We start from the raw sequence: 22,576 nt of genomic DNA, 5'->3' as shown, positions 1-22,576 counted from the left end.
GAATGGAATATAGAAACACTTTAATTGAACCACATCAGTGTATTTATCTCAACAATAGCAATGTAATGAGCTATTGTCATAAATAAAAAGAGGTAATAGTTGAATGGTCCATAATCAACCCATTCTATTTTTAATTAAGATTTAAGACCATTTAACATAGAGCTATGTGCCCAAGAATGCAATAACGGAGCTTAAGTAATATATCAATCACCGTTGGTTTCCGAGACAAAAATCTCTATATAAAAAAATCGTCGTCCCCGTCATTATCATTGATGACAAAACAGGGATGACGATATTATTTAAACGGTGATTTTGATCTCAGAAACCCACGATAAATAGTTTCGAAATTATATTTGAATAAATTTAGCGGTTACTTCTATCTGTCACACGGTAGAAATAAATGGTCTCGACATTGAGTTTGGCACAAAGATGCCGACAAATTTACACATTATAAAAAATCTAGATTTGCATTAATAATTCATCAAAATTATAAAATCAACACGTTGAACATTGAACACAATAGTAAGGACATGTTAATTTACCGACTCCAATGCACTGAAGCTGTTATTAATGTTTAACATTTGAATATTTTACATTATTATTTATGTTCACAGAAAATCTACAAAATGTTGGTAAACAAGTTGTGTTGCTGTTACAATGAGTTTAATAAAAATCAATTATATTGTAGTTTAATAAAAAACAATAGTTGTATGTAATAAAAGTGAAAGTTTTTAATGTGACAAACATTAATTTGTACAATACAATAGGATCTCACCGAGCATGTCCTCGGCGGAACAAAGCGTGTGGAAACGAGCACTGGCCACAGACAAATTGCTGCCAGGTAACAAGAGAACTCTGCTTTGTTATATGAAAATATGTGGTTTAGGAAACGTTCTATGCGTAATGCATTTTTGATGCGTGCAAAATGTTACATATATTTCAGAAGACCGGCTTACTGGAATAAATTGGTTTTGAAATTTCTGAATTTTATAATTACTAAGTTCTAATATTTTTATAATTTAACTCGAATCAAAGTGCAAAAAGCTTTATTTACCAATAAACTTGCAATATAAAACCCCGCTTTTATACACGTGTTAGTTGCTCCTCCCATCGGCTGATAAGTTGGACAACAAGTTGCGCAACAATAACAACGTCGATCATCTATTGTTTCTAATTCAATACAAATTGTTTTTAATTGCATGTAATAACACTAACAAAGACGATACTTGTTTTCATTGTTTTCTGGCGACATCAAAATAGTTAATTTATTTTGATAGTTGAAAGCAAATGATCAAATGTCTATCAGATGTTACATAAACACATCTGTAACACTATTGATGTCTAACAGATATGTTGTCACACTTATTTGGTAAGTGCCACTTTAAGTAAGACCAGAAAAAGGTCGCTGTTCAGATAGTCAACTTTTTAGAGGAGAGGCACCTACAGAAATTGAGCAATAGGGACCATAGAAAAGGAAGAAACGCAGCTAACTGTAAAAATAACAGAGATCATATAAAAAGAAAGCTACACAAAGCTCAGTAATATACTAGCATTAGCTGGTGCATTTTATGCAACAACTAGAAACTAATTGAACACTTTGACGTAACTTCCGCTTAGTTAACTATCGTATAGTTAAGTTTTTAAGCTTATTTTTTTATCTTATCTTTCTCAATTTTGTGTGTAACCGGTTAACCGACTATTTATACAGTGGAATACGTTAACTTAGACATGTCAAGGGTAAAGTTAAACGATTAAGATGGAGCTAATCGTCGATTAAATAGAAAGGCTCCGCGGGTTGCACAACGCTCGCTGACAGAACATACTCGACTCGTAACAAACAAAATATTCATTGATTTGAAATCATCATCGCTTTGTAACTTTTATACTTTGTCATTAGTTAATTAACAGTATTATATAATGTATGAAGGTATGAGTCCTATGTTATACAAAGTTTCCTGAACATTTTATGTTCCTACAAAAAATATTAGATATTATAGTAATTGTTTTCTTTCTGTTTTAGTTGCAAATAAACCTAAAGCAATTCTGTGTTTTGTTTATTTTTTACCTCAATATTGAGATCGTCCATTTTTTTAAACGTAAACAAAAAATGCTTACGCAACGAGAACTTAAATAAATGTGATTGTACAAACTTACTTTACAGTTTAGTTACGAAATAGATTTTAAACCTATTTAATGTAACAATCAATGTGTACTCGTCGTATATTTTATTGTTGTTTATATTGAAATCTACAATTATTATTATTATTAAGAAATTTTACATATTACGAACATTATTCTTACTCGGTTGCAAGAACTAATAAATCTACACAATCTGTCGAAAAAATATTTAGAATTCAAAATAAAATAATCAATTGTTACAAAAATGATAACTTTAAAAGTTAAAGAAAGACAAAAACGTTAAAAAAAGTTTAATCAGGAACGTTTTTCTACGCAGTATGTTATGAAGGTTTTAAAGCTTTTGCCTGAAGCCCGTCGAAAATAAGTGAATTGTCGAATGAATGTTGGAAGCATGTTGGATACATATTGGCCACATATTGGATGTAAGTTGACCCCATGTTGAATAAATATTGGAATATTGTTGGCGGTACGTACCTGCGGCGAGACACCCAACATCTTAAGGCTGGGCGGGACGTTGGCGAGAGCGGCGCGCGGCAGCACGATGTGCCCGAAGTCCACCGTGAACGCTTCGCACCATACCCCGAAGTGCCCGATGTCGAACACTGTCAGCTCCTAATGCAAACATTTGCCATGTTTTATTTTATATTAAATTACCACAAGTTTCAATGAATCACTGTACTGACCCCGGGCAGCGTGAGGACGATAGTCTTGTTATCGTATTTGCGCAGCGGCTCCTCCTTGCCGTTCTCGTCGGGGATACGGATGCCCTGCGGGGAGGGGTTCTCTCCCCTGCCCACCCAGAACTTGGCGTCTGCAACACATTACACCTTCAGCCTCACATATAACTATAAACATGAAAATAGGAAGGAATTGCCGTTATTATTGAAACAATCATCCGGATGCTTTCTCAGACATTAATGACGAAAAGAAAGAAAATTCTCGCACATTAGACAATTCACACATGTATTACAAACATTTTAAGAAAGACCGCGGTGGTTTTTGAGTGAAATTTACAGGTTTGTTCTTATTAATTGAGGGTTTATGAAGTAACACGTTCCCATGTGAAAGTCTCGCATTTAAACGTATCCCACAAAATAACATTATCATTGTTACAACTTGCATCAGAACAGCGGCGGCGGCGGCGGCGGCGGTGGCGCGCTCAGCCATTGTGCGCGCAACAACAATTTTACACCAGATAAAACAAACTTTATAAAGAATGTTTTATTTGATTGCTCAAAATACTTTTCCGTGAAAAATTTAAATAGTTTATAGAATAAAGTAAATATGAGGGTTACATTTCCTACCATAAATTTCTTGGTTGAGAAAATCATCTTGTTAGGTTACGTTATAAAATTGTATAATGAGCCTGCGTCAGAGAAGGGATCAGTTTGGGAGTTGGCGTGATATTACACACGTCGCGTCGGTCGGATTTAATCCCGGAGCCGCGACCCGGGCTCGTAACTGATACCAACCCCGGCCGCGCACCACGCCCCAACACACCGAGAGAGCTACTAACCTAACCTAACCCTCAATTAATAAAGATCTCAGCAAAAAAACACGTTTACTACAATTTTCAACTTTTAAAAATAAAAGACAATTCAGTTACTATTTATATATTAATCCGCCATAAGATTTGAAAATGTTATTCATATCCAGGGCTAAGAGAAGAGTTATCTACGTGTTTCAAACAGAAGTAACAATATGTTTTTGTAATAATCCACGTTTATACTATAGTGTTGTATGTTGTGATAGCGAGCATTCACTAAAACAACAGACAAATAACAAATATATAGAAGCACCGCGTCACCTAACAATGGACCAACTGTCACTAAGAGAGTATAATGGTTGCGCGTGACGTCACTGCGATGACGTCACCAGAGCGCGATGAGGGTGGAGCTCCAGAACACTCCGCGATCAGGTAAAGTAGGAGTCGTAGTGGTAGCGACGCAGTTACAATACTTTGTATTAATTGATTACAAATGAACTAGCTAAGAAGATCGAATGATAAAACATGACAAAAGTTTAAAACAACATTAATAGCGATAAGCAAATTATTTAGAAAAAATTAAAAGTATGGTAATTTTCACATGGATATATTGTCAGTCGTTCTATTCTATCTATTCTATCTAATTCATTAGCAATTGTTTTTTGTTAATTAAGTATTCATTTAAATTGTACAGACTTTCAAATTAGGTAAATGTGAAAAGTTTTGTTGTTTGGACTAATTTTATTTGACTGTACTCAGTTTACGAGTTTGTAACGGTGTTGTAAAAAGTGTTTACAAGACAACATTTTATAACTTTTGTTTATCATTGTAAAGCTGTTACTGTCCATTTTACTTAATTACGACTTTCTAAAATGTAAGGGATACATTTTATCTAAATACATACATTTTTCTATTTTATTTTTATTCTAGCTTACGGTTACTTTAGAATTAGAAGGTGTGTTTGTTATTTTGTTGGTTGATACTAACCGGGAGCCTCTCCGTCGTAGGAAAAATTGGGCACGAGCAGCGTCTGCGCGTCAACCGCCAGCACGGGCTCGGAGCGCACGCCGTGCACGCCGCGCAGCGCGCCCAGCCGTGCAGGACGCGGGTACTCCAAGCCGCTCGGGATGTTCACGCTGCCGAAGTTCACCTGCGTACAGAACGACATCACACTCTCTAGCTAGCTCGCTACACGCAAACATAAACTATATTCACAGTAAAAAAAACATTAAGAGATTCAGTTATCAATAAATTAAATTGTCTAGTTTTGAACTAAAAGCAACATTAGTCTGCCAATTTCATTTTGTCTTAATTTGGCATTGACCATTGTATTCCAATTCGGCGAAGTCATATGACACTCAGTTCTGACTTCTTGTATAACATTCCGTCTGTGACAGTAGAAGGAGGGACGGCGCATTGGAAACGGCTTGTGAAACATTTGCATGTATTATAATAATCTGCACTCTTTTGGCTCTTAAGTACGCAACGAGCTGCACTCGGCACGCGCAAGCGCAATGTTATGAATATTGATATTTGTGCAACCACTAGTTACGTAAATACCAATATTTCCCTTCATCTAAATATCTGTAAAAAAATTCCTTTGCTGATCAACCTTAGTAATATCACAGTATATAAACATACCGATCAGAGAACATCATTCTCAAGTAAGGCCCGCTGATCTAGGTGAAAGATGTAATGTCACCATAGAGACAGCGTGAGAGGCTAATTAGCGCGGGCTGTAGTGTGTGTCGTTGTGTACTGACCGCATACTCATCGCACCAGACGGAGAACCAGCGCAGGTCGCGGAGTGTGTGTCCATCGGGCAGCGACAGGGTGATGCCTTCGCCGCGGTAGGCGCGCAGCGGGTTCGAGCCGCCGCGTTCGTCGCGTAGTCGCACGCCAGACGACGAAGGCGCCTTCGACGTGCCCACGAAGAAGTACGCCGCTACAACACACACCCAACTCACAGCACACAACTTTCTGCAGCTAGCAACTGATATTGCAGGCTTGTTAAATAAACATTTTTAACGTTTTAATTGAAATAGAAAAAAATTGCCTTACTAAAAAATAACGTTGGTACAAATTTATTTGATTGCGCTAGTTTTTGAATGCTAAATGGTAGAGTAAGTAAGTTAATACTATTGAGCTTAAAAAGCAAGTCAGTACCGAGATGGAACTGACCGCGCGTACTCTGTATAGATTAAGAGAATTAAATGCTCCAGCTCCAGAGCTAGTCATTTGATATATGTTTTCAAGATTTAGCGCGGGATTAGTCCACTAAATACATTTTGTAAAATAATGTTAGAAATTCACCTAGACATAAAATCTACAATAACGTAGAGACCAAGTGTTTATGTTTCAAGGAATAATTTAAAAAATAAGGATGGTTCCAAAACGAATCGACTTCCTGAATCGATTGCCGCGACAGATTCAGAGTCAGAGATGCGTAACACTTGTGAACGCGGTCAATGACTCGCCTCACTCGTCACGCATCGTAAATATTTAGTAAAAACTTATCTCTTTTAAAATTAAACTGTCATCGTAAAAACGAAAGAAAATCAGACTCTAATCTGTGAAGACGAACATGTAGTTATGTAAAGTTAGATCTGACGCATACTTATCGGCTATTTATTATTACACGCATATGTATCGTGTTATGTAATTATGTATTTACTTAGGATTCGGGAAGCTCATTAAGTTACAATACTTAAGAGAAATCTTATCTGTGATATTCATGAATTTTTTCAAAAGAAAAATCGTTACGGAGCCGCAAAGGTTTACGAGAAACGTCTATGAAATGTGAATGTCGTGTAGTGTTGTGGGGTATATTCAGTTTCAACGTTGTGCGTTCAAACAATAGCAGTAGTTCAATGTGTAAAAGTAGAGCTGGTGTTACCTGGTCCTGCGCCGTCGTAGTGGAAATCGTGCAGGTAGAGCGTGCGCGAGTCGACGGCGAACAGCTCGCCGCGCACGCCGTGCTGCAGCTGCGACAGTGCACCAATCTCCTTGCCCAGGTAGCGCGCCCATGCGCCCCCTGCACACACACAACAGACATAGATGAATATATAAAAACTGTAAACAAATTACATACATATTTCACAATTTGCCGACCTCTGACGTCATCTACTATTTTTATTTTATATGTTACTATAAATTCACGAACTCCGGGAGTCTTAACATTTACCAACTACTTATGGTGAAAGTCCGAAAAGCTATGTGATTTTTATTTATTTCCAACATTCGCCAATCACTTGATGAATCAAAAGATTTTCTTCAAGTACACGGTAAATTTCGTTATGAAAACGACAAATTGTACTTATTATTAAATAACGTAAATCAAACGATTTTAATTAATTCATTTCAAAATTTTTAACTAAGGTTTTTATCGACAATTAGCTTGTATTTTAAGCACTTATTATGTGTTTCTGAATCCAAAATCCCCGTTTAAAGCATTTTGTTATAACAATTTTGTCAAAGATACTGACAGAGATGACGATATGTATTGTACAGAGATCTTGGTCTCAGAAACCAACGGTTAATTCTTGAGATTTACCAAGTAATAATGGAAAATGCAAACAGAGATGTCCAGAGACAGCAAAAAAACTTCGAGAACGGTCACAAATAAACGATGATCCGCGCTGATCTGGTAAACAGGTACCTCGTGTAACCGATTAGCTTCGCTTGAAAATCATACTTTTTACTTAAACTTATAAAAATAGACGAAAGAAAAAATAATCAGTACTTATCAGATATTATTTCCGATCACAGGAAAATCCTAATAATAAACTTCTTAGAAAACGGTTACAAGTATAGTTATTCTGGTAGCGAACTGCACTCGAGTGTTGCCATTTTCTAATCAATTATTTATGTCTCATGAAAGTTTAAATAATTTCGTAATCTAATATTTACTGTAGCATATCTTCAGCATTTAGATATTCTATTGATACGATTATCATTGAAATCATAATGTAGTACGACAGCGCAGCGGGTCGACTCGAACCGGCGCGGGCCCGATGTAGGGCAAGGCGAGCACCGGACATTTGCGGCCCTCCACAGCGACTGACAGACAACAAGCAACATCGTATCACTGCTTATTATATTTATGTAATAAATATATATCAACAACTCTATTAAATATACTCAGACAACTCTCCGATTTAATGACATCCGGACTTGCAACATGAAAGTTACTTAACAAAATAACGACATGATTCATCTTGAGAAATGAAGTTTAAATTATTTTTTATTAGTCGCACTTTAGCTGTAGGACCGATGCAATATGTGCATCAATATTTATTATGTAACAATGTGTATGTACATATGTGCAGGCAAAGAATTTAATTCGCTTACCATTTAGTGTCAATCGATAATAATTTAGTGGCTATGTATTTAATCTTAATGGATACGAAATATACGTCCTCGACTATATCTCCTAAGCTTGTATTTATCGGCCGTATTACCAACAGTTGTATAACAAATCCAAGTGATATTATCCGCAGACGCAGAGATCACAGCGAGTGCAGAGACACTTAGGCTTACAATTTACAATCATTACGTAAGCGATGTATAGGTACTGCGTCAACTGGAGACTCGAGAGCCGACATGTTCACGTAACGTCGCGAGAAAGTGCTCTCAGGAAAGTAACTGACCTTAAATAGCCGGACTAAGAGCACTCAACACAAAAATGCTTCTGTCTACATTTAGGACTCTGATGCGAAGAAAATAAGAGCGCTTTTGCCTCGTTGAAACTGCAAGAACAACTCGGTTAGAGGTCACTCAGATGGCGGGTGTTCGTCGCCTATATGAAGGTTAATGTTTTACAGCGCAGAGCCGAACAAGACACGCTGGGAAATTAATAAACATTTAATATTTCTCGTTCACACTCTTACATATAAGACAATAATTAAATATCTCATGTATCAAAGAACACTGTCATACATTTAAATTACATGCGAGTTTATGTACTTCAAATATTAATGATGACGCAAACAAAACATTTTAAAATCTTAGTGTTTGCCATTCCTTAAGCTTTGAGCTGTGAAGTACAAACAGAGTAATAGTGCAGCTGTTCCTTACAATAGTGCATGCACCAATTCTTTACATTTTTAATAGTATAGTAAGTATATTGTATTCTAAGAGTGCAGTGTGTTGGCATCATAACACTAACGCCGGCCACGCAGAGTCCGGCCCACTTTCCTCTGTGTACGAAAGTTAACGTCCGACATCTACAGCACATCGATAACATAGTGAACGACATTGTATGGAAATGTAACACCTACATACTATGAAAGTGTCTATCACATACACTATTTTATTCAACACACAACTTCAATACTCTACCTGCAAAGGTATTTTGAAAATTTTACATATATAAATTCAAGAATACTTATAGATTCGTACACATAAACACGTTAGCATAAAACAATATGAAAAAGAATCTAATGAGTTAATTTATTAAAAATTACTTCGTAAACAGTTAAATATGCTACAAAGACTAAAAGTATTCAATACACATTTTAAAATGTGGAATATTTAGTACAATAGTATTATGTCACTCCACGTGGTGTTTTAAGCTAACAAAAATGTAATCAAAGGAAATGCAATTAGTACTACGTAGTACTTACTAAGTTGCTAGTACTGTGCGGGCAACTACTACAACGTTATACATATTTGTAAAGAATGAGAGTAATGTTAGTGAGGCGGGCAGTGTAACGGCACACGACGGAAGTTATGTGGCGTTAAGTTTATATCTCGGTTCAGCACACTGACACACTTTTTATGAATTTCTAAACGCGCTCTAATGCCGGCCATTCCATAATCTTTGTAATTATTTCCACCGCTGTTATTATTCAGAGCAGAGTCTTACTAACGAACGCAGCGTCACCTGCGCTAATTTAATATTATCAGCGTATTCGAAATGTTATATTCCAACTTATTAAAAAAACACAAAATGTTAGCCAGCGTAGCTCCTGCGAAGGCACATTTGACCTCGTACTCTGCCCATTGTTACATCTCAAAACTTTAATTGGAAGTTTACTTTCGCATTATTGATATTGAATCAAATTAAGCCTCATTAAGGCGGAATGTTGAGGCTAACACTTCACTACATTTTATATAATTCAAAAATAAATTTTGTGATAGTATATTAGTGTTAATGAAAAAGTAGTTTACAACCCTGTTTGTATTCTATTTCCACCGTACTCGTAGATAATACAAATTAAAACATATCAGATATCATTTAAAAAATATATTGGCAAGTACAGTAATTGGTGAACCGAGCCCGATATTTCCCATGCATTGTAAAATATGAAATAATGTGTATGAACTAAAACAAATGAAGACTGAACTTCGCCTACAAACACGTAACTAATCCTGAATGAATTAATTTGAACAAAGTATTATTATCAAATTAAACTGTTCACGGTGCGACAAACAGACAAAGATAGTGGTACAAATACCGTTTGTTATCTTTGTACCAAGTAGACACTTTCCAAAAGGCAAATTAACAAATTCTTTTGTCAGAACACAATATATTGTTCTCGACAACTGGATGGTAACGCATTACGTCCCGGCCCCAGCAGAACTAATCCGCCACCACTCATTGTACGCAACTGGTCCGCGCGCCGCTATTTGTATCAATTGTTTACGCTTTTGATTCTGCCAATTAATGCTACACGACATATGTACAATTTGCCTATGTTTTATATAATTATAAACGGTGCTATTTCACTAGCTGAGGCAAAATAATGTATTTACAGAATTCACATTTTGCTTTTTATTCTAGACGTAATAATAATAAGTAAGTAGTAGTGAAGGAGTAGTGAGAACTAATTTTTGCCATTTAACGACCCGTACAGTTTGCTTGTTTTCAATGCGACTTAATTGACTGTCACATAATTTAAAAAAACAAACAAGTTAATATTAATTCAACTTCGGAAGTTATGCAATCATATATATAATATACTTATGTAGGAATAAAACAACAACAACATATTATGTATTCGTGCGTCCTAAAGCGTGTCGTTTAAAATTCACTCGCCCGATTTTCAGAAAAATCACGTACTTTGTTTTAGCAATAAATCAAGATTAATGTCTTCAAAGTGAAAAATTTTTCGAAGTAAAAATACGGTTATTCTCTAACTTTCGAACCTCTCTCCCTCCCCCCACCACGCCAATCACACCGACCCCCGCCCGCCCCGATACCCCCCTCCACACAACCTATTGATGGATCATTAATAAGATAAATATCTTAAAATGACGTCAGGTATTTATACAAAATATGCATTCTTTGAGAATTACAATTCAACTCAATCGATATTCTACGTATTTAAAGGCGATACGATACTCTTTACACATTTACTGCAAAACTCAATAATTGAGTGGCTTTTCCTCATACATTTTGTATGACAAATCAACACTAAGGACCTTCCTTAGTGACCAAGACATGTGAAAATTGTCAACCTTCGTGTCTAATTAATTTGTAATTGTGATTGACTGCACAAACAGAAAGCGAACGAGCGCGTCCATTGTCACAGCATCGCGATATGCCTCCCCCCGCAGCTCCTCGCACGTCCCCGCGCTGCGCCGAGCGGCTCTAACTCTCGCTTTCTACGCATTTTTGCACAAACGCCTTGCGACCAACCTATCGCGAGATGCAATGTTACGACACACACATCATACTATCTCATACATACATAGTATGTTCACTACATGTGCCCATTCTGCACTGTAACATTCGCGTTTTTGCAGTTCTCGTTTTTGAGTTGAGTATTTTTTTCTTGAGTATATTGATTAAAGCTCTCAGCTAACGTGTCTATTATTTGTTATTTATTTACCAAAAGCAAACGATAATTAAATATACGTGTATGCTTTATTGATGTAATTAATTAATGTTTATTTCAGTTGTGATCATGGACTACGAAGAAAATACATACAGAGAGTTCATACAAAAGACATCAACGCGTTCATGAGAGAATTCCCATCTGTTGTAATTACATTTTCAAAGTCATAGCTACTTACATACATAATATAAATAAATAAGATGTGAATACAATATTGTTATGATCCAAAATTAGAATCATAGTAAAAACCACACTGTTTTAGTATCTCATTTACAGCTTTCTTAATACATTGTTTTGTAAAATGTAAATTAAATTTATACAAAAACTTAATCCACTATCAAGCAGTTTTACGAAACTAATTATTGTAAGAGATGATATCACCATCACGAGAACAATATATTAGACCCCATTTTCACTTAGCGAGTAGCCGCGCGTCTGCTATTCTGAAGAGAATCGCGGCCGTATCAGTGGAGATGGTACATACATTTCTCGTAAAAAGGAAGTCTCGCACGACCAGAGAGGCTGGTCTGGTTAGTGGAAAAGGGATTAAATAGCGGCAATCAGAAACATAATGGTCAACGATGCTGAGGTCAGGGTCGTCGTGCAGGTGTTGCGACCATACATACATATTTAAATATTTTAAAATATATCATAAAAGCTCCTTATATTTATCAAATAAGCTAGAATATAATATTAAATAACATACTATTTTAGCTAAGACAGCAAGATTTTATTTTAAAATATTATTAAACTAATTTGGAAGTTAAGATTTCCTGACATTTAGGAAGTAACCATTCATTATCTAGCCCTGTTCCCTTTACCTGGTGTCAACTGAAAATGTTTTCTTGTACACCTCTGTATTGGCCGTTATCCACTCCTCAAGTCTTTGCAAACAAACACCACTGGCAATAAAACTAACGTCACAAACCTAATAAATAAATACAATACTACAAAGTTTCGTTGCATATAGAATGTAAGCATTGCATATAGCTATCGCCCGCGACTCTGTCTGCGGGGAATTAAAAAAAAATGAGCTAGATCCTATGCGCTATTTCGACTGCCATCTATGTCTGTTCTGAATTTGATTTGAAACGAACAGGCGTTCTGGAGTTACGCGGTATCTAATATCCATACATCGAAAAGTTTGCTAAATCCAAAATATGTAACACTGTGGTCCGTGGTCATCAATTCCTTGTGTTCGCGGCGCGCTGACGTGCGAGGGAGGCGAAGCGTGAGGCGGGGAACGGAGGAAGCCCGCTCTATTTATTTGACCTCGTACCTAAGGCCGTGACTTCAGGTGGGTCAAGTTCTGTTTCCCATTAGAAATTACGTTCTACTAGATAAATACATACTGACTACAAACACCATATATGTACATAAATGTGTGTTATGATTTTATACATTATACGAGCCATTGCTATAAATAGACGCTATATGCTTTATATATACATGTAAAATAATTTCAACACATTTCTTGCACCATATATTAAATAATTGTTTTACATGTCTACGGTTACTGTGAAATTGTAAAAATAACTGTACCGTCTTACTGTGAATGGATAATTACGATTTACTGAGACTAAAAGCTGTTTGATTAGTAAAAGTAAGAGTTTCTATCAATTTTCTGTTACACTTCGCAAGCAGCTTCCGGCGCTAAAATACGTTCCCACACTCAACGATCCGCTTCCTTCCCCTCTTGCTTCGCTCTACCTCGCAACGCCGCCAACAAGGTCTTAAAGAAAATCGTCAACGTATTAATGTCATTGAAAACATTTATGTCAAAACTATAGCGACTTAGGTCGTTTGATTTTAAATTATGTTATACAGATCAGAGCTTTCATTCAATTTAATTCCTGCGAATTCTTTCACCAACATCGATATTCATTTCATTTTAAGTATACATTCAAAACATTTGACAATACATTTCCATCTGATGTAAAATTATAAAAAATAAATAACGCAATCTTCGTGAAGATTACCAAAAAGACATTCTGTAAAATACCGCGTGGTACATATAAAATATATCATCAATTTTATCAATTTGATTATTTGATTGTTTATGCACCGATACATTATACAAGTTGTGTTTATCTGTAAGTGAAATTACATGTTACCTGAAACCTGTTGTAATAGTGTCTAAAAGTGATGTATGAACACATGTACTTTTGTTGATAAACCAAATAAATAAATAAAAATCAAGACGCCAGTAAACCTGATATAGATTGCCGGCAAAAAGTATTGACAAGCATCGTGCAGTTCCCGTGACTTTCACTTTCATATCTGCCGCGTCTCGATCACAGCCGTGACTTCCCAGTTACGTGCTAATGTCAGCTTCACTCGGCCCCGGACATGAGGTAAGCTATGCCCATTTATGTCACAAACGGTGACTGTAATCGGTTACTTTCCATCACTAGACATATGTACATCCATGACAAATAGCTGCAATATCAGCTATCTATATATAAAATAATAGTTACGACAGAAGTCTCCGCGGTGGTACAATTGGCGACAAGACAAGAAGTAACAGGAATAAATGAATGATTTTGCTTCCCCATTATATTGGTGTGACGTCACGCGAGTTCCCAGAGAACGAACGCCACTTTCGCGGCGTCAACTAACGCATGCACCTGCCACATCTAAGATGGTGGAGCAACGGACTCCGACTCTAGCCCACCAAGGCCGTCATACACTATCTCTATTTCAAGCAGTCGGTGTTGGACGATCAGCAGATGTCGCTCGCCATACACGAACCAACTTGTCAGTACCGACCGCAAATATTCATGAAACTACAAACTATAAAATAATTATTACCGAAAGATGCTATTAAATTCTTCGTCTAAATACGAAATATAACGGATAGTGAAGTGCGAGTGCTACGATAATAGCGTGTTACGGTAAATAACAATGTACGAGGATTTGAGAGGACTCTGAGGGGCAGGGGCTGCGGGGCGGGGGCGGCACCGCTATACCGCCGGGTACCGTTGCCAGCTGACCTACTGGCGGCTGTCGGCGGAGGAATGCGCTCGCGTCGCTCGTGTATTGAGGATCTCTATTTACATTTTTCCTCATGGATTTTTGATGTACCAAATATTTGTGAAATTATTATAAATAAACCATTTTTTAAATACATGTAAAGAAATTGTATTTCTTTAAGAAAAATATTAATTTATTAATTACATTTATTTTTTCTGTAAAGAAATTGTATCTCGCTTACTTTTCTTCATTTTATTATCTGGCATCATTTTTGACGTTGACAGTTAAGAGAATTTTAATGTAAAATAGTTAAAACTTTAAAAAGAAGGTTAAGAAAAGTAAGCGGAATTAACTTTAATTGTCGTTTCTTCACTTTTTAGCAACACAATTGTGCTTTAATTCCGAATTACAATAAAATCGTCTTATAAAACGACAATTCTAGTAAAATTTTTGGAACATGGAAAAACTAAGATTCAAATTTGAAGTGTTGGCGTCATCCGACGTGAAAACAAACATGTTATGTATAACCTCAATTGAAACACCGGATGGACGTACTTATGAAGTTCCAGATGACCTTAAGGCCGTAAGTAAACACACTGCCATACTTTCCTCCGAAGTTTATAACAAAATAAAGAATTCATTAAAAAAAAGGCACCAAACACGATCAGTGTGGATCCCTTTAGATACAAATTTCAGGAAAATATACTTAGATGCCGGTGAAAATGTACAGTTTGGTGACCAATATTTAGAAGAGATTACTGTAAAGTCAAATCCGTCACCAGATAATACTAGTAGTTATTTATCAGAAAAGAAAAATCTGGGAAAAGCTGCTGAGAGATTTTTGATGGAAAGATATTCAAACAAAACATTGAATGCTGAACAATGGATCAATGAATTTGAGAGTGAATGTGAAAGATTTGAAATTATTCAAAGTGAGGAGAAAATTGAAACTTTAAAACATCTCTTGGAAAAACATTGTTTAGATTGGTACAGCAGTATGTTAATAAAATTGACAGTTAACTCGCAATGGAAAGTATGGAGGGATAATTTTTGTGAAACATTTGGAAATAAAGGTTGGTCTCAGATTAAATATGCATTTACATTTAAATATCAAGCTGGATCTTTACTGGAATATGCCATAAAAAAAGAAAAACTGCTGTTGGATGTCAACAAACAAATTGACACCCAAACTATGATAAATCTAATAGTCATGGGATTACCAGATCATATAATAGATAAAATTGATAAAGAAACTGCAAAATCAACGGCAAGCCTTTACAATGAAATTAGCAAACATGAGTATGTGACTAATAAAAAGGATTTCAGCAAAAATAAAATATATACAAATCAATACAAAGGGAAAATGGATAAAATAAAACCGTGTAAAATTTGTGAAAACTTGAATAAAGGTGTTCGGTTTCATCCTGAAGAAAAGTGTTGGTTCCGGCAAACTAAAATAAATGATCATAATAGAAACTCTAATAAAACTGTAAACAATTCAGTGATTGATATAGAATTAAACAATGAGTATCAAAAAAACGAATAATAACACCATTAATTAAAGTCAAACTATTACTAAATTCAGAAATAGAAATATATGGGATATATGATTCCGGCTCAAATGTTTCTGTAATTAATTCCAAATTAATTAGGCTAAAAGGAGAAACAGACACTAAATCAAAGTGTGATAATTTAATTACAATTAATGGTGTGAAAAAGACAATTGGTTTGACAACTATTAAAATAAAAATATTTGATATTGAAGAAAAAGCTGATGTATACATAATTGATGGAGAAGAATTTAAATATGATTTTTTAATTGGACTGGATATAATTAAAAAATTCAAACTGAGCCATGATGAGAATTTGAATATTATTCAGAGAAATAAAAAAGAAACAAAAATAGAAGAATTAAAAACAAAAGAAGACAAGGATACTTTTCAAAAAATGAAGAATGATATAAAAACATGTTCAATAAATTTCAATGAACACATTAAGGAAGAAGAATTTAGAGTACATATGAGTAATTTAAATACAGAACAACAATCGGAAATATACAAACTGATAAATAGCTATAAATCAATCTTTGCAAAAGACAAGTATGATATTGGTACAGTTAAAGAATATGAGGCACGTATTGATCTACTTGTGGACAAATACTGTTGTAAAAGGCCATACAGGTGTACGATTGAGGATAAAAAAGAAATAGAAGAACAGATAGCAAAACTACTGGATAGGAATCTGATAGAAGAATCTTATAGTCCTTTTGCAGCACCGGTTACTTTAGCTTTCAAAAAAGAAGAAAATAAAAAGTCAAGACTATGCATTGATTTCAGAGATTTAAATAAAATTGTTGTTCCACAGGCCCAACCATTCCCACTGATTGATGAACTAGTGGTTAAGACAAGAAACTCAAAATATTTCACTACACTTGACATCAATTCAGCCTTTTGGTCCATACCACTAAGAATCGAAGACCGAAATAAAACTGCTTTCGTAACGCAAGAAGGTCACTATCAATGGACATGTCTTCCATTTGGCTTGAAGACATCACCAGCTATTTTCCAAAGGATATTGAGTAACATCTTACGAAAATATAAACTTACTGAATTTGCTGTAAACTACATAGATGACATTCTAGTATATTCTAAAACCTTTACCGAACACATTGACCATTTAACGCAATTGTTAGAAGCAATAAAAAAGGAGGGTTTCAGGCTAAAGTTTACAAAATGTACATTTGCTTCAAATTCAGTGAAATATCTCGGTCATATAATACAAAATAATACAGTGCGGCCAGTAACAAATAATTTAGTGGCAATACAAGATTTTCCAACACCGAAAAATCAGAAAAATGTTAGACAGTTTCTTGGAAAAGTTAACTTCTATCGTGAGTATATACCAAATAGTGCGATTATTTTAGAACCCCTTCATAATTTACTGAGAAAAAATCAAAAATTCACTTGGTCGGCAGATTGTCAAAAATCATTTGAATATATAAAAAAAATACTATGTTCACAACCAATCCTGGAAATTTTTGATCAAAATTTGCCTATTATTATTCACACAGATGCATCTTTAGAAGGAATTGGGGCAGTATTAAAACAAACTCAACCAAATGGGAAAAATAAACCGGTAGCATACTTCTCAAAAAAATTAAACCAAGTACAAAAGAAGAAAAAAGCTATTTATTTAGAATGCTTAGCTATTAAAGAAGCAATAAAATACTGGCAATACTGGCTCATTGGTAAGTCCTTTATAGTATATTCTGACCACAAACCATTAGAAAATTTAAATATTAAGTCTAGGACAGATGAAGAACTAGGAGACTTGACATATTATTTGTCACAGTTTGATTTTAAAATTGTGTATACTCCAGGTAAAGAAAATACTGAAGCTGATTGTTTGAGTAGAAACCCAGTACTTGATGAAAATGATGATTCAGATGATCGGTTAAAATTAGTAAACATGATAACATTAAATGAAATAGTTACAGATCAGGAAAACAATTTAAATATACAAAATAATAAATCAAACTTAATACTAAAAGACAGAGTTTACTATAAAAAAATTAGGAATCGCGAAAAAATAATTTTATCAGAAAATTTTAGTAAGATACTTATTAAAGATGTACATGAAAACATGTGTCATATAGGTGAAAAACAAATGCAAAGTAAAATCAGCACAATATACACAGCAAAAAATTTGATCAAAAATATTAAAAACCACTGCAAAAATTGCGCGATATGTATAAAAAATAAAACAAGAGGGCAGGTTAAATATGGTTTAATGTCACACTTAGGACCTGCGACAAAACCCTTTGAGATAGTCTCAATAGACACAATCGGAGGTTTTGGAGGCTCCAGGTCTACAAAGAGGTATTTGCATCTTCTTGTTGATCATTTTACACGTTATGCTTATATTGTGACCTCGAAAACACAAAGTGCACATGATTTCATTAAATTAATAAATAAAGTAACGGATTCAAATACTATAAGATTGCTACTGACTGATCAATACCCAGGAATCAATTCAAAGGAATTCAAAACATTTTTAAAAGAAAAATCTATTTCAATTATATTTACTGCAGTAAATTCCCCGTTTTCTAATGGGCTAAATGAAAGACTTAATCAAACTCTTGTAAATAAAATCAGGTGTAAAATAAACGAGAATAATATTAGAAAGGCGTGGACTACCATAGCTCATGACTGTATAGATAAATATAATAATACAGAACATACAGTTACTGGATTTGCACCCAAATACTTGTTGTATGGAACAGATGTTTCCTTTTTGCCCACAGAATTAAAGAAAAATAAATCAGAATTGGAATGGCAACAAGACAGAGACATAGCATTTAAAAACTCAGTAAAATCACATAAATACAATAAACAAATATTTGATAAAAATAGAGCTCAATTTAATTTCAATGTAGGGGATTTAGTATATGTGGAGAATGGAAACAGACTGAACAGAAATAAATTAGATGAGATAAAGATTGGCCCGTTTAAGATTATTGAAAAGGTCTCAAATTCCATATATAGAATAAGTACTAATCATAAAAAATCAGAATCGAATCTATTTCACATTACAAAACTCATACCAACTCCTGAAACTGTATTAATAAAATAATTGATTGTAATTTAGTTTAAGTAATTCACATTTTAAGTTCACATTTTTATATGTGCATAATTTTTTTTTTTTTTTGGTAGGGGAGATGTAAAGAAATTGTATTTCTTTAAGAAAAATATTAATTTATTAATTACATTTATTTTTTCTGTAAAGAAATTGTATCTCGCTTACTTTTCTTCATTTTATTATCTGGCATCATTTTTGACGTTGACAGTTAAGAGAATTTTAATGTAAAATAGTTAAAACTTTAAAAAGAAGGTTAAGAAAAGTAAGCGGAATTAACTTTAATTGTCGTTTCTTCACTTTTTAGCAACACAATTGTGCTTTAATTCCGAATTACAATAAAATCGTCTTATATACATTTACTGCCTTTTTAAATCCGCATCTTGCATTGCGCCGCGTTTTGAACACAGTTCAACAGTGGCAGAGCCTGCAACAAAATCTGTTGCATAGATGAGCCATCTCGACCGGTGAACTACCACGACCACACAGAAGACAAGAGAAGAGACGTACAGAAAGAGATTCTATGCGCCACCCCCCCCCCCCCCCTCCATTGATTATAGTTAAGCAATGCAAATGTCGCTGCACTATTTCGGCATATTCAGGTAGCAGCATGCTCGTTTTCCAACTTATAACATTTAAAAAATCAGCTAATTTCCCTTTCCCATCCTTGATGAGAAAAGGAATTGGACGCAGCGGGAGTCGACACGTATAAGAAGAGGAAATACCTTATTTCTGTACATCCTCCATCTATGTCTTTTTAAGGTATGCAGCGTGTCGACAACCTTTTAGAGATGTCTTTGTGCCGCTTTTTATAAAATTATTATGAATTATTATTACAATATTGTGTTCCAGCTCATAACTTACTACCACGAATACTATGTAGAGTTTTCTTAGAATGCAAAAAGTACAAGATTTGTTTATAAAATGTCCACAAAAAAAATATATGTTCGGCCACGTCCGCAGTCGACCTCCGCGGGGACCGGTCGCAAACGCCGCGCCGCACCGCGCCGTGCTGTCAGCCGCCAAATTATAATAAAAACAATAATAAACTGTCCAGTGCTATGCTATCTTACTTATGTTATAAATTCGGATGTATGGATGAATATATAAATGTTAGTTAGAAGGTATCTCCAAAACGGCTGAATGGATCTCTGTGTAATTTGGTATAGATGTAGAACACAGTCAAGAAGAACACATAGACTACATATGATCACCGAAATGTGCACAGTTCCCGTGGCATTCGTTTGATTCACTAATTTACTCGAAAATTCCTGAACTCTATGTTGAACCGTTTGATTGAATATTGACACAAATACATAACATAGTCTCCACTAACACATGAGATACTTTTCGCTGTTTTTTTTTATATTCTGCGCAGCCGAAGTCGTGGGCGAATGCTAGTTTTATATTATTTCTAAAGAGCGTGAGGGAAATGTCGCGATATGGTAATAACTAGCGGCGGCGGTGCGAGGTGCGAGCGGTGAGCGGCGAGCGGCGAGCGGCGAGACTAGCGCCTCACTATTCCATAACTTGTATGTTCAAATATTAATATGGGTCTATGGGTATCGTATATCCCGCTGCCGCTGCTGGCTCGCGGCGCGGCGCCGGCGCCAACATTCCGTCGCCCGTCTGTAGCTCACAACATTATTTTATTTTTAGTAAACGAGAAAACATTATCGCAAACTAAATTTACTTAGTTATAAGCGAGTGTTGGAGCTGCGTCACTATGATTAAGAAAACAATCAGCAACATGCAATGAAATTATTTAATATAAGTCAATATCTGAATAATATCTCTATCTGACACAGATCATACTATAGTTAAATTATTAGACTTAAGTTAAATTAACAATAAATGGCCTTAGAATAATAGGCTAATAGACCTTGTTAAGGATGCTAGAGTTTTAAGACGTACTCGTATTTGACGTGTCCTTTTGCCCGATCTGTGTCTTTATAAATGTCGATGCTTTGAGAAGCCCTACGTCCCGTTGTGTACGTTATCGGCCTAAGATCGGGCTCTGTTCACAAATAAATATCGGAATATGAAGCAATCACTTCTAAGCGCTTAGGAAATATTTTTAATACTCGAGCGAAAGCTAAACTGAACAAAATTAATAATCTTTTTCATCACGATTTATATTAGCGAACTATCTTGATGACTACAAAGAAGGTCAGCGAGACAATTATCTTTGTTCGTTCTAAAACGTTTCCTAATATCTTTATAGTAAATGTTTGAGATACAAATTACACGTCTACTGCAAACTAAAATCTTTCTCTTGTCTCTCGTTTTAAATACAGAGTTTACGGCTACTAACCCTTCCCCTGCCGACAAAGTGCCGGAGTAGCCATTGCGAAACTAAGATGTTTCATAGAATCTTTTACATTTAATATTTTACACGGTGAAATCAAAGGTTAAATCTATTAATGCCTTCCAATGTATTTTTTCAAGTTAAGCTATCCTCAACAAATAGCTGTAAGCTTGTACACGAAGCTTGTGCGACAGCGCTGCCGCGGCCGACGGGCGCATGTAATTGATCGTCAGAAAACGCGGCGGCGACCAAGCGAGATAAAACTTTCATCGTAACTGTTTATCGAATTAAGGTCCAGAGCATAGGTGTTGGACTATCATGTGTGTCAATCCAGCGTTATAGATGCTGCGCGGCGCCGCCTGCGCCTGTGCTGTAGTAACAACATTTACAGTCTTATCACACATATTTTCCTTTTTGTACGGTGTTTTTAAATATTAAGTGTTTAGATAGATGATTGCAAAAATTAAATCTCGTTTAAAATAAACTATGTATACGAAGTAGACAAGTCAAACCACAAACTAGTTAAATTATAAAGTTTACAAATCTCTAAAGCGCTGTTTAATATTTATTGTACCTAATATAGGTTTTTGTAACACAGCGCTACGCTTTTTCACAAACCGTAAAATTAAAATTGTATCAGTATTACTCTCTACCTAAATAGAGTCATGTACTTCTTCTTCTTTTCAGCCATAATTATGAAATTTAATTCAGAACTTAAACAATCCGTCATCCAACTTACCGAGCATCAGTAGCAGCGTGAACGCCACCTCGAAATGCATTACGTCGATGTTGCAACTCACTGAATGTATCCGAGTGTCCGTCACTACCAGACAAGTACGTCCGGGCCGGCGTTCGGCACGAGACTGATGCAGCGCGCGCGCTTCTCGCGGTTTTGCTGCGCAAAGCTGCGCGCGCGCATCCCGCGACTCTCAACGCAAGGGTTAAAACTCAATGTATTCATTTAAATAATTTAAAAAAAATTAACTAGCAATAGTAATAAAAAATACCTACTGAGTAGTTGAAACATTTCATGAAATGGTTGGTCTCATTTTGAAGTGGCCAATTTCAAGGTCTGACCACGACACATAGATTACTCATGAAATAATAAGCTAATGGAAGATAGGTAAAGTGGTAATAAAGATTTACATATGGCACAAAATGTACATAACCAAACAACAGTTTCCCAATTTTTAT

The 22,576-nt window shown here is 35.3% G+C and overlaps 1 protein-coding gene across 3 annotated transcripts in view; it reads right to left on the bottom strand.

Annotated features, from left to right (window-relative positions):
• The window catches only part of LOC106716232 (protein Skeletor, isoforms B/C), a 31,346-nt gene extending 9,086 nt beyond the window's left edge, over nucleotides 1-22,260 (bottom strand). For all 3 annotated transcript variants that reach the window (XM_014509713.2, XM_045684060.1, XM_014509714.2), the window contains exons 1-6: nucleotides 22,122-22,260; nucleotides 6,522-6,659; nucleotides 5,389-5,570; nucleotides 4,613-4,775; nucleotides 2,823-2,950; nucleotides 2,614-2,751 (exon numbers count right to left, since the gene is read on the bottom strand). In XM_014509713.2, the coding sequence (XP_014365199.2) occupies nucleotides 2,614-2,751; nucleotides 2,823-2,950; nucleotides 4,613-4,775; nucleotides 5,389-5,570; nucleotides 6,522-6,659; nucleotides 22,122-22,161 (789 nt within the window). In that variant the 5' untranslated portion in view covers nucleotides 22,162-22,260. The remainder of the gene's footprint in view (nucleotides 1-2,613; nucleotides 2,752-2,822; nucleotides 2,951-4,612; nucleotides 4,776-5,388; nucleotides 5,571-6,521; nucleotides 6,660-22,121) is intronic.
• Nucleotides 22,261-22,576: the final 316 nt, after the last annotated feature.

The sequence above is a fragment of the Papilio machaon genome, chromosome 24 (assembly GCF_912999745.1).
Source record: "Papilio machaon chromosome 24, ilPapMach1.1, whole genome shotgun sequence".
In the NCBI taxonomy this organism is placed as follows: Eukaryota; Metazoa; Arthropoda; class Insecta; order Lepidoptera; family Papilionidae; genus Papilio; species Papilio machaon.
Note: the sequence above shows the minus strand (reverse complement) of the source record. Positions and strands in the feature narration are given on the sequence as shown.